General features: G+C 44.3%; 1 protein-coding gene across 5 annotated transcripts in view; it reads right to left on the bottom strand.

The window, feature by feature from the left end:
- Positions 1-1021: 1021 nt before the first annotated feature.
- Positions 1022-12826, bottom strand: part of kiaa0513 (KIAA0513 ortholog) — a 37484-nt gene continuing 25679 nt past the window's right edge. For all 5 annotated transcript variants that reach the window (XM_069139990.1, XM_069139994.1, XM_069139993.1 and 2 more), the window contains 2 exons: positions 3976-4070; positions 1022-3367 (listed from right to left, as the gene is read on the bottom strand). In XM_069139990.1, the coding sequence (XP_068996091.1) occupies positions 3318-3367; positions 3976-4070 (145 nt within the window). In that variant the 3' untranslated portion in view covers positions 1022-3317. The remainder of the gene's footprint in view (positions 3368-3975; positions 4071-12826) is intronic.

Raw genomic sequence — 12826 nt, 5'->3', positions numbered from 1 at the left:
TTGGACGGTCACATTGTCGACGGTCACATGTTGGACGGTCACACGGTCGACGGTCACGTTGGACGGTCACATGTTGGACGATCACGTTGGACGGTCACATGTTGGACGGTCACATGTTGGATGGTCACATGTTGGACAGTCACCTGTTGGACGGTCACATGTTGGACGGTCACATTGTCGACGGTCACACGGTCAACGGTCACATGTTGGACGGTCACATGTTGGACGGTCACCTGCTGGACGGTCACATGTTGGACGGTTACATGTTGGACGATCACATGTTGGACGATCACATGTTGGACGGTTACATGTTGGACGGTCACATGTTGGACGGTCACATTGTCGACGGTCACATGTTGGACGGTCACACGGTCGACGGTCACGTTGGACGGTCACATGTTGGACGATCACGTTGGACGGTCACATGTTGGACGGTCACATGTTGGATGGTCACATGTTGGACAGTCACCTGTTGGACGGTCACATGTTGGACGGTCACATTGTCGACGGTCACACGGTCAACGGTCACATGTTGGATGGTCACATGTTGGACGGTCACATGTTGGACGGTCACCTGCTGGACGGTCACATGTTGGACGGTTACATGTTGGACGATCACATGTTGGACGATCACATGTTGGACGATCACATGTTGGACGGTCACATTGTCGACGGTCACACGGTCAACGGTCACATGTTGGATGGTCACATGTTGGACGATCACATGTTGGACGATCACGTTGGACGGTCACATGTTGGACGATCACATGTTGGACGGTTACATGTTGGACGATCACATGTTGGACAGTCACATGTTGGACGGTCACATTGTCGACGGTCACACGTCGGACGGTCACACGGACGGTCACACGTTGGACGGTCACACGTCGGACGGTCACACGTTGGATGGTCACATTGTCGATGGTCACATGTTGGACGGTCACATGTTGGACAGTCAGGAACAAGAACATGTTTCAGAGGGACAGCGAACATGCAAAGAAGTCAATTAAAATACTGCATGTAGTTCAGAACAGGTGTGAATGATTTATATTTATCTGTGGAACAAGATATGAAACACCGAACGAGCACGTGGAACAGAAGTGGGACATCCGAGGGCCCTTCAGGGTCATAACCACAGTCAGACATTTAGGTCACGATGCACTATTACATCTATTATTTCTACATTTACAATTAAAAGACTCACAATTCAGAAACAGCAGCACGTGATTGGCTCTCACAACGCACAGGAAAATAAAATATACAGTAGTCACACTATTACTTCAAAGATTCAGTCTGAAATGGGATTCAAGCTGCCAGAGAGCATCAGTCCAGCCTCCAAATGTCCATAACTATGAAATACTCTGATTGAAGACACAATGCTGCCCCGCGGTGGCAGGACGAAGTAACATGCTTCATTTTTCATGGGTTTGATGCTGTTGGCCTCGCAGCACACATGCAGCAGGATCCAGGCAACATGCTTCGTTCGCTACGCTGTTAGCATCACAGCTAAATGGAATCAAGCTCACTGAAAACATAAACAGACAGCTACGTAATACAGAATCAGTCAGAGATTAGTATTTGGTCAGGAGATGAAAGGAGATGAAAGGAGATGGAAGGAGATGAAAGGAAATGAAAGGAGATGGAAGGAGATGAAAGGAGATGGAAGGAGATGTAAGGAGATGGAAGGAGATGAAAGGAGATGAAAGGAGATGGAAGGAGATGAAAGGAGATGGAAGGAGATGTAAGGAGATGGAAGGAGATGAAAGGAGATGAAAGGAGATGGAAGGAGACGAAAGGAGATGAAAGGAGATGGAAGGAGATGAAAGGAGATGTAAGGAGATGGAAGGAGATGAAAGGAGATGAAAGGAGATGGAAGGAGACGAAAGGAGATGAAAGGAGATGGAAGGAGATGAAAGGAAATGAAAGGAGATGGAAGGAGATGAAAGGAAATGAAAGGAGATGGAAGGAGATGAAAGGAGATGGAAGGAGATGAAAGGAAATGAAAGGAGATGGAAGGAGATGAAAGGAAATGAAAGGAGATGGAAGGAGATGGAAGGAGATGAAAGGAGATGGAAGGAGATGAAAGGAGATTAAAGTAGCATCAGAGGATCATGGTGAGAATATTCTTCTTTGGAAGGCACTTTGGATGAATCAGGAGTCTAATGTTACCAAAGTCATAATACAAACAACAACATTAAAACCAGCTTCACTAAATTGAAAAGTAATTGATCTTCATACTGTAGTTAAAGAAGTTAGCTTAGCTTAGCATCAGGACGGTATTCATATTTTGTTCAGACACTTTAGTTTGTTGGCTGCAAAAACTAAAGTCACGTGTCATGTGTTACTGTTGCTATACAGCATTTGGCCTTCATGTTATTTACCCCCGTTTCTCGCCTTTATGCCAAGCTAAGCTAACTAGCATCCGACTGTTGCTTAATATTTACAGAAGGTTTCAAATTAGCTTTTCTCCACTAAACTGTAAATGTGTGTCTGGCTTGAAGAGGCAAAAACAGAATTAAAATACTTTAAAAAATGAATACAACCGCCTGTCTTATATGAAGCTACAGATGTTAGCTTAGCTTAGCTTAGCATAAAATCACATGCGCTAAGGTCACTTGTCACTTCTATATTTCCATTTTAGTATGAATTAAACAAACAGACATTTGTTAATGAGTTTAGAGGTGCTGGTTGGTGGATTGCGTCATCTTTAGACAGAGCACTTTCTAGTCTATATGCTAAACTAAGCTAAGCTAACCGTCCTCTTGATGTCGCTTTATATTTAATATACAAACATGAGAATGGTATAAATGTTCTGAAGAGAATGCGTGGCAGGATATTGTTTTAATTAATAAAGATCATATTCTGATTGAGGTCCTAGCTGCGTTTCCTGTTCATAAATCTGCAGCGCGACTTTAACAGGAAGTAAATGTGACCTGAACAGCAGATTAAAGCACGATAAACTCTTATCGCCACATATTGAACACCTGTAATAAATATGGTCGTCATGGAGACAGAGTCAACAGCAGGTAAGGTATGTAATGTGCACATCACGTATTCACTGGAAGGTTTCACTTTGACGGACGGCGGTGCTGCAGATACCGACGTGATGACTAAGATGCTGTGTTATTGCTGCAGGGTGCAGGTGGGAGGAGCTTAGCTACAGGTACGCCACAGCTCAGCTAAGCAGGTGGTTTTCCAGCAGCAGCCGGCGGAGAGTCGGTCGGTGTGACGTCGAGCTGCAGAGAAACCGCCGACGGGTTTTTGTGTTGTCAGATTGTCGAGCGGACGCTCGGAAACGCGGCCCGTTGCCATGGAAATCACTCGGCCGCCATTTTCTCAATGTGGTCGCTCAGCAGCTTGTACTGTTCTGCAGACGCACCAAACATACACACGTTTGTGTTAAAGGCTGTTTTTAGTTTCACACAGTTTGTAGCCAACAGTTTCAGTTAGACAGATATATTTTTAAAAAGGACCCACGTGGTGCAAGGCTTTCTGGGTATTGTAGTTTAATTCATAAGTTACATTTTGCTGATATTGAGAGATGTCAAGAATGAAATTATCCTGTTAAACGTTTAAATGATTATTTCAACAACTAACCCTATGAAGTTACTTTTTTGCCATTCATTACAAACACGTAGTCACCTGTAGGTGCCGCACTGCTCAGGTTGCAGTCAGTAGGAGGCCACATGACGTGACTACAGCACCTGCAGGTATTAACCACTGCTGCTACTATTCTGCTACCTTTTAGGTTTTTTCTTTATTTTGACTTTTAGCACAATGTAGAAAAGACCTTAAGAAAAATAAATAACACACATGGAAGCATGTAGTGAGAAAAAAAAAGAGTAAACAAAGAAGAACAACAATAATTTAGAACCTGCAGCTGTGAGCGAGTCCATTCATCTACAGATGCTCTAAATGTAAAATATAAAAGAGGCGAAAGCACGAAGAGCAGCGACGTCCACTTCAACACTTCACCTGCATCCAGGTTCCCGATCACCGCCTGCTTCTTCAGGAAGTCGCTGCGCAACTTTGGACTGAGACCGAACGCCAGCATGTTGTGACTGAACGTCCTGGAAACACATACAAGGAATATTCAGGAAGAGGAGGAAGAGGAGGAGGGAGGAGAAAGGAGGAGGAAGGAGAAGGAAGAGGAGGAGGGGGGAGGAGGAAGAGGAGGAAGGAGAACCCTTGTGAGATTTCACCACTTGGATCAAAATCAACACCCGAGTTAAAAACTTCTGTTTGTTTTATTTCCGGAAACTTGAGCAGAAGTTTGAGAAGTCGTTGGGAGCAGGAAAAAGCAAGAAGAGGCAGGAAGAAACAGGAAGAAGCAGGAAGAAACAGGAAGAAGCAGGAGGAAACAGGAAGAAGCAGGAAGAAACAGGAAGAAGCAAGAAGAAGCAGGAAGAAACAGGAAGAAACAGGAAGAAGCAGGAAGAAACAGGAAGAAACAGGAAGAAGCAGGAAGAAGCAAGAAGAAGCAGGAGGAAACAGGAAGAAGCAGGAAGAAGCAAGAAGAAGCAGGAAGAAACAGGAAGAAGCATGAAGAAGCAGGAAGAAACAGGAAAAAGCAAGAAGAGGCAGGAAGAAACAGGAAGAAGCAGGAAGAAACAGGAAGAAGCAAGAAGAAGCAGGAAGAAACAGGAAGAAGCAAGAAGAAGCAGGAAGAAACAGGAAGAAACAGGAAGAAGCAGGAAGAAACAGGAAGAAACAGGAAGAAGCAGGAAGAAGCAAGAAGAAGCAGGAGGAAACAGGAAGAAGCAGGAAGAAGAAAGAAGAAGCAGGAAGAAACAGGAAGAAGCAAGAAGAAGCAGGAAGAAACAGGAAGAAACAGGAAAAAACAGGAAGAAGCAGGAAGAAACAGGAAGAAACAGGAAGAAGCAGGAAGAAGCAAGAAGAAGCAGGAGGAAACAGGAAGAAGCAGGAAGAAGCAAGAAGAAGCAGGAAAAAGCAGGAAGAAACAGGAGGAAGCAGGAAGAAGCAGGAAGAAACAGGAAGAAGCAGGAAGAAGCAAGAAGAAGCAGGAAGAAACAGGAAGAAGCAGGAAGAAGCAGGAAGATGAAGGAAGATGAAGGAAGAAACAGGAAGAAGCAGGAAGAAGCAGGAAGAAGCAGGAAGAAACAGGAGGAAGCAGGAAGAAGCAGGAAGAAACAGGAAGAAGCAGGAAGAAGCAAGAAGAAGCAGGAAGAAACAGGAAGAAACAGGAAGAAGCAGGAAGAAGCAGGAAGATGAAGGAAGATGAAGGAAGAAACAGGAAGAAACAGGAAGAAACATAAAGAAGCAGGAACAAACAATAAGAAACAGGAAGAAGCAGGAACAAACAAGAAGAAACAGGAAGAACCAGGAAGAAACAGGAAGAAACTGGAACAAACAAGAAGAAACAGGAAGAAGCAGGAACAAACAAGAAGAAACAGGAACAAACAGGAAGAAGCAGGAAAAAGCAGGAACAAACAAGAAGAAACAGGAAGAAGCAGGAACAAACAAGAAGAAACAGGAACAAACAGGAACAAACAGGAAGAAGCAGGAAGAAGCAGGAAGAAGCAGGAACAAACAAGACGAAACAGGAAGAAGCAGGAAGAAACAGGAAGAAGCAGGAAGAAACAGGAAGAAACAGGAAGAAGCAGGAAGAAGCATGAAGAAGCAGGAACAAACAAGAAGAAACAGGAAGAAGCAGGAAGAAACAGGAAGAAACAGGAAGAAGCAGGAAGAAGCATGAAGAAGCAGGAGGAAACAGGAAGAAGCAGGAAGAAGCAAGAAGAAGCAGGAACAAACAAGAAGAAACAGGAAGAAGCAGGAAGAAACAGGAAGAAGCAGGAAGAAACAGGAAGAAACAGGAAGAAGCAGGAAGAAGCATGAAGAAGCAGGAGGAAACAGGAAGAAGCAGGAAGAAGCAGGAAGAAACAGGAAGTAGCAGGAAGAAGCATGAAGAAGCAGGAGGAAACAGGAAGAAGCAGGAAGAAGCAGGAAGAAGCAAGAAGAAACAGGAGGAAACAGGAAGAAGCAGGAAGAGGCAGGAAGAAGCAGGAAGAAGCAGGAACAAACAAGACGAAACAGGAAGAAGCAGGAAGAAACAGGAAGAAGCAGGAAGAAACAGGAAGAAACAGGAAGAAGCAGGAAGAAGCATGAAGAAGCAGGAACAAACAAGAAGAAACAGGAAGAAGCAGGAAGAAACAGGAAGAAGCAGGAAGAAACAGGAAGAAACAGGAAGAAGCAGGAAGAAGCATGAAGAAGCAGGAGGAAACAGGAAGAAGCAGGAAGAAGCAAGAAGAAGCAGGAACAAACAAGAAGAAACAGGAAGAAGCAGGAAGAAACAGGAAGAAGCAGGAAGAAACAGCAAGAAACAGGAAGAAGCAGGAAGAAGCATGAAGAAGCAGGAGGAAACAGGAAGAAGCAGGAAGAAGCAAGAAGAAACAGGAACAAACAAGAAGAAACAGGAACAAACAGGAACAAACAGGAAGAAGCAGGAAGAAGCAGGAAGAAGCAGGAACAAACAAGAAGAAACAGGAAGAAGCAGGAAGAAACAGGAAGTAGCAGGAAGAAGCATGAAGAAGCAGGAGGAAACAGGAAGAAGCAGGAAGAAGCAGGAAGAAGCAGGAACAAACAAGAAGAAACAGGAAGAAGCAGGAAGAAACAGGTAGTAGCAGGAAGAAGCATGAAGAAGCAGGAGGAAACAGGAAGAAGCAGGAAGAAGCAGGAAGAAGCAAGAAGAAACAGGAGGAAACAGGAAGAAGCAGGAAGAGGCAGGAAGAAGCAAGAAGAAACAGGAAGAAGCAGGAAGAAGCAAGAAGAAGCAGGAAGAAGCAGGACGAAACAGGAGGAAGCAGGAAGAAACAGGAAGAAACAGGAAGAAGCAGGAAAAAGCAAGAAGAAGCAGGAAGAAACAGGAGGAAGCAGGAAGAAGCAGGAAGAAACAGGAAGAAGCAGGAAGAAGCCAGAAGAAGCAGGAAGAAACAGGAAGAAGGAGGAAGAAGCAAGAAGAAACAGGAAGAAGCAGGAAGAAGCAAGAAGAAGCAGGAAGAAGCAGGAAGAAACAGGAGGAAGCAGGAAGAAGCAGGAAGAAACAGGAAGAAGCAGGAAGAAGCAAGAAGAAGCAGGAAGAAACAGGAAGAAGCAGGAAGAAGCAGGAAGAAGCAAGAAGAAACAGGAACAAACAATAAGAAACAGGAAGAAGCAGGAAGAAACAGGAGGAAGCAGGAAGAAGCAGGAAGAAACAGGAAGAAGCAGGAAGAAGCAAGAAGAAGCAGGAAGAAACAGGAAGAAACATGAAGAAGCAGGAAGAAGAAGGAAGATGAAGGAAGATGAAGGAAGAAGCAGGAAGAAGCCAGAAGAAGCAGGAAGAAACAGGAAGAAGGAGGAACAAACAATAAGAAACAGGAAGAAGCAGGAAGAAACAGGAAGAAGCAGGAACAAACAAGAAGAAACAGGAAGAACCAGGAAGAAACAGGAAGAAACTGGAACAAACAAGAAGAAACAGGAAGAAGCAGGAACAAACAAGAAGAAACAGGAACAAACAGGAACAAACAGGAAGAAGCAGGAAGAAGCAGGAACAAACAAGAAGAAACAGGAAGAAGCAGGAACAAACAAGACGAAACAGGAACAAACAGGAACAAACAGGAAGAAGCATGAAGAAGCAGGAACAAACAAGACGAAACAGGAAGAAGCAGGAAGAAACAGGAAGAAGCAGGAAGAAACAGGAAGAAACAGGAAGAAGCAGGAAGAAGCATGAAGAAGCAGGAACAAACAAGAAGAAACAGGAAGAAGCAGGAAGAAACAGGAAGAAGCAGGAAGAAACAGGAAGAAACAGGAAGAAGCAGGAAGAAGCATGAAGAAGCAGGAGGAAACAGGAAGAAGCAGGAAGAAGCAAGAAGAAACAGGAACAAACAAGAAGAAACAGGAAGAAGCAGGAAGAAACAGGAAGTAGCAGGAAGAAGCATGAAGAAGCAGGAGTAAACAGGAAGAAGCAGGAAGAAGCAGGAAGAAGCAAGAAGAAACAGGAGGAAACAGGAAGAAGCAGGAAGAGGCAGGAAGAAGCAAGTAGAAACAGGAAGAAGCAGGAAGAAGCAAGAAGAAGCAGGAAGAAGCAGGACGAAACAGGAGGAAGCAGGAAGAAACAGGAAGAAACAGGAAGAAGCAGGAAAAAGCAAGAAGAAGCAGGAAGAAGCAGGAAGAAACAGGAGGAAGCAGGAAGAAGCAGGAAGAAACAGGAAGAAGCAGGAAGAAGCCAGAAGAAGCAGGAAGAAACAGGAAGAAGCAGGAAGAAGCAAGAAGAAACAGGAAGAAGCAGGAAGAAACAGGAAGAAGCAGGAAGAAGCAGGAAGAAAAAGGAGGAAGCAGGAAGAAGCAGGAAGAAACAGGAAGAAGCAGGAACAAACAAGAAGAAACAGGAACAAACAGGAACAAACAGGAAGAAGCAGGAAGAAGCAGGAACAAACAAGACGAAACAGGAAGAAGCAGGAAGAAACAGGAAGAAGCAGGAAGAAACAGGAAGAAACAGGAAGAAGCAGGAAGAAGCATGAAGAAGCAGGAACAAACAAGAAGAAACAGGAAGAAGCAGGAAGAAACAGGAAGAAGCAGGAAGAAACAGGAAGAAGCAGGAAGAAGCAGGAAGATGAAGGAAGATGAAGGAAGAAACAGGAAGAAGCAGGAAGAAACAGGAAGAAACGTAAAGAAGCAGGAACAAACAATAAGAAACAGGAAGAAGCAGGAAGAAACAGGAAGAAGCAGGAACAAACAAGAAGAAACAGGAAGAACCAGGAAGAAACAGGAAGAAACTGGAACAAACAAGAAGAAACAGGAAGAAGCAGGAACAAACAAGAAGAAACAGGAACAAACAGGAACAAACAGGAAGAAGCAGGAAGAAGCAGGAACAAACAAGAAGAAACAGGAAGAAGCAGGAACAAACAAGAAGAAACAGGAACAAACAGGAACAAACAGGAAGAAGCAGGAAGAAGCAGGAACAAACAAGACGAAACAGGAAGAAGCAGGAAGAAACAGGAAGAAGCAGGAAGAAACAGGAAGAAACAGGAAGAAGCAGGAAGAAGCATGAAGAAGCAGGAACAAACAAGAAGAAACAGGATGAAGCAGGAAGAAACAGGAAGAAGCAGGAAGAAACAGGAAGAAACAGGAAGAAGCAGGAAGAAGCATGAAGAAGCAGGAGGAAACAGGAAGAAGCAGGAAGAAGCAAGAAGAAACAGGAACAAACAAGAAGAAACAGGAAGAAGCAGGAAGAAACAGGAAGTAGCAGGTAGAAGCATGAAGAAGCAGGAGGAAACAGGAAGAAGCAGGAAGAAGCAGGAAGAAGCAAGAAGAAACAGGAGGAAACAGGAAGAAGCAGGAAGAGGCAGGAAGAAGCAAGTAGAAACAGGAAGAAGCAGGAAGAAGCAAGAAGAAGCAGGAAGAAGCAGGACGAAACAGGAGGAAGCAGGAAGAAACAGGAAGAAACAGGAAGAAGCAGGAAAAAGCAAGAAGAAGCAGGAAGAAGCAGGAAGAAACAGGAGGAAGCAGGAAGAAGCAGGAAGAAACAGGAACAAACAATAAGAAACAGGAAGAAGCAGGAAGAAACAGGAGGAAGCAGGAAGAAGCAGGAAGAAACAGGAAGAAGCAGGAAGAAGCAAGAAGAAGCAGGAAGAAACAGGAAGAAACAGGAAGAAGCAGGAAGAAGCAGGAAGATGAAGGAAGATGAAGGAAGAAACAGGAAGAAGCAGGAAGAAACAGGAAGAAGCAGGAACAAACAAGAAGAAACAGGAAGAACCAGGAAGAAACAGGAAGAAACTGGAACAAACAAGAAGAAACAGGAAGAAGCAGGAACAAACAAGAAGAAACAGGAACAAACAGGAAGAAGCAGGAAGAAGCAGGAACAAACAAGAAGAAACAGGAAGAAGCAGGAACAAACAAGAAGAAACAGGAACAAACAGGAACAAACAGGAAGAAGCAGGAAGAAGCAGGAAGAAGCAGGAACAAACAAGACGAAACAGGAAGAAGCAGGAAGAAACAGGAAGAAGCAGGAAGAAACAGGAAGAAACAGGAAGAAGCAGGAAGAAGCATGAAGAAGCAGGAACAAACAAGAAGAAACAGGAAGAAGCAGGAAGAAACAGGAAGAAGCAGGAAGAAACAGGAAGAAACAGGAAGAAACAGGAAGAAGCAGGAAGAAGCATGAAGAAGCAGGAGGAAACAGGAAGAAGCAGGAAGAAGCAAGAAGAAGCAGGAACAAACAAGAAGAAACAGGAAGAAGCAGGAAGAAACAGGAAGAAGCAGGAAGAAACAGGAAGAAACAGGAAGAAGCAGGAAGAAGCATGAAGAAGCAGGAGGAAACAGGAAGAAGCAGGAAGAAGCAGGAAGAAACAGGAAGTAGCAGGAAGAAGCATGAAGAAGCAGGAGGAAACAGGAAGAAGCAGGAAGAAGCAGGAAGAAGCAAGAAGAAACAGGAGGAAACAGGAAGAAGCAGGAAGAGGCAGGAAGAAGCAGGAAGAAGCAGGAACAAACAAGACGAAACAGGAAGAAGCAGGAAGAAACAGGAAGAAGCAGGAAGAAACAGGAAGAAACAGGAAGAAGCAGGAAGAAGCATGAAGAAGCAGGAACAAACAAGAAGAAACAGGAAGAAGCAGGAAGAAACAGGAAGAAGCAGGAAGAAACAGGAAGAAACAGGAAGAAGCAGGAAGAAGCATGAAGAAGCAGGAGGAAACAGGAAGAAGCAGGAAGAAGCAAGAAGAAGCAGGAACAAACAAGAAGAAACAGGAAGAAGCAGGAAGAAACAGGAAGAAGCAGGAAGAAACAGCAAGAAACAGGAAGAAGCAGGAAGAAGCATGAAGAAGCAGGAGGAAACAGGAAGAAGCAGGAAGAAGCAAGAAGAAACAGGAACAAACAAGAAGAAACAGGAACAAACAGGAACAAACAGGAAGAAGCAGGAAGAAGCAGGAAGAAGCAGGAACAAACAAGAAGAAACAGGAAGAAGCAGGAAGAAACAGGAAGTAGCAGGAAGAAGCATGAAGAAGCAGGAGGAAACAGGAAGAAGCAGGAAGAAGCAGGAAGAAGCAGGAAGAAGCAGGAACAAACAAGAAGAAACAGGAAGAAGCAGGAAGAAACAGGTAGTAGCAGGAAGAAGCATGAAGAAGCAGGAGGAAACAGGAAGAAGCAGGAAGAAGCAGGAAGAAGCAAGAAGAAACAGGAGGAAACAGGAAGAAGCAGGAAGAGGCAGGAAGAAGCAAGAAGAAACAGGAAGAAGCAGGAAGAAGCAAGAAGAAGCAGGAAGAAGCAGGACGAAACAGGAGGAAGCAGGAAGAAACAGGAAGAAACAGGAAGAAGCAGGAAAAAGCAAGAAGAAGCAGGAAGAAACAGGAGGAAGCAGGAAGAAGCAGGAAGAAACAGGAAGAAGCAGGAAGAAGCCAGAAGAAGCAGGAAGAAACAGGAAGAAGGAGGAAGAAGCAAGAAGAAACAGGAAGAAGCAGGAAGAAGCAAGAAGAAGCAGGAAGAAGCAGGAAGAAACAGGAGGAAGCAGGAAGAAGCAGGAAGAAACAGGAAGAAGCAGGAAGAAGCAAGAAGAAGCAGGAAGAAACAGGAAGAAGCAGGAAGAAGCAGGAAGAAGCAAGAAGAAACAGGAACAAACAATAAGAAACAGGAAGAAGCAGGAAGAAACAGGAGGAAGCAGGAAGAAGCAGGAAGAAACAGGAAGAAGCAGGAAGAAGCAAGAAGAAGCAGGAAGAAACAGGAAGAAACATGAAGAAGCAGGAAGAAGAAGGAAGATGAAGGAAGATGAAGGAAGAAACAGGAAGAAGCAGGAAGAAACAGGAAGAAACATAAAGAAGCAGGAACAAACAATAAGAAACAGGAAGAAGCAGGAAGAAACAGGAAGAAGCAGGAACAAACAAGAAGAAACAGGAAGAACCAGGAAGAAACAGGAAGAAACTGGAACAAACAAGAAGAAACAGGAAGAAGCAGGAACAAACAAGAAGAAACAGGAACAAACAGGAACAAACAGGAAGAAGCAGGAAGAAGCAGGAACAAACAAGAAGAAACAGGAAGAAGCAGGAACAAACCAGACGAAACAGGAACAAACAGGAACAAACAGGAAGAAGCAGGAAGAAGCAGGAACAAACAAGACGAAACAGGAAGAAGCAGGAAGAAACAGGAAGAAGCAGGAAGAAACAGGAAGAAACAGGAAGAAGCAGGAAGAGGCAGGAAGAAGCAAGTAGAAACAGGAAGAAGCAGGAAGAAGCAAGAAGAAGCAGGAAGAAGCAGGACGAAACAGGAGGAAGCAGGAAGAAACAGGAAGAAACAGGAAGAAGCAGGAAAAAGCAAGAAGAAGCAGGAAGAAACAGGAAGAAACAGGAAGAAGCAGGAAAAAGCAAGAAGAAGCAGGAAGAAGCAGGAAGAAACAGGAGGAAGCAGGAAGAAGCAGGAAGAAACAGGAAGAAGCAGGAAGAAGCCAGAAGAAGCAGGAAGAAACAGGAAGAAGCAGGAAGAAGCAAGAAGAAACAGGAAGAAGCAGGAAGAAACAGGAAGAAGCAGGAAGAAGCAGGAAGAAAAAGGAGGAAGCAGGAAGAAGCAGGAAGAAACAGGAAGAAGCAGGAACAAACAAGAAGAAACAGGAACAAACAGGAACAAACAGGAAGAAGCAGGAAGAAGCAGGAACAAACAAGACGAAACAGGAAGAAGCAGGAAGAAACAGGAAGAAGCAGGAAGAAACAGGAAGAAACAGGAAGAAGCAGGAAGAAGCATGAAGAAGCAGGAACAAACAAGAAGAAACAGGAAGAAGCAGGAAGAAACAGGAAGAAGCAGGAAGAAACAGGAAGAAGCAGGAAGAAGCAGGAAGATGAAGGAAGATGAAGGA

The sequence above is a fragment of the Embiotoca jacksoni genome, unplaced genomic scaffold, assembly GCF_022577435.1.
Source record: "Embiotoca jacksoni isolate LCO1_2020_lvr unplaced genomic scaffold, fEmbJac1.0.p SCAF_89, whole genome shotgun sequence".
NCBI lineage: Eukaryota > Metazoa > Chordata > Actinopteri > Embiotocidae > Embiotoca > Embiotoca jacksoni.
The sequence above is the reverse complement of the archived record's forward strand: the minus strand, read 5'-3'. Positions and strand labels throughout refer to the sequence as shown.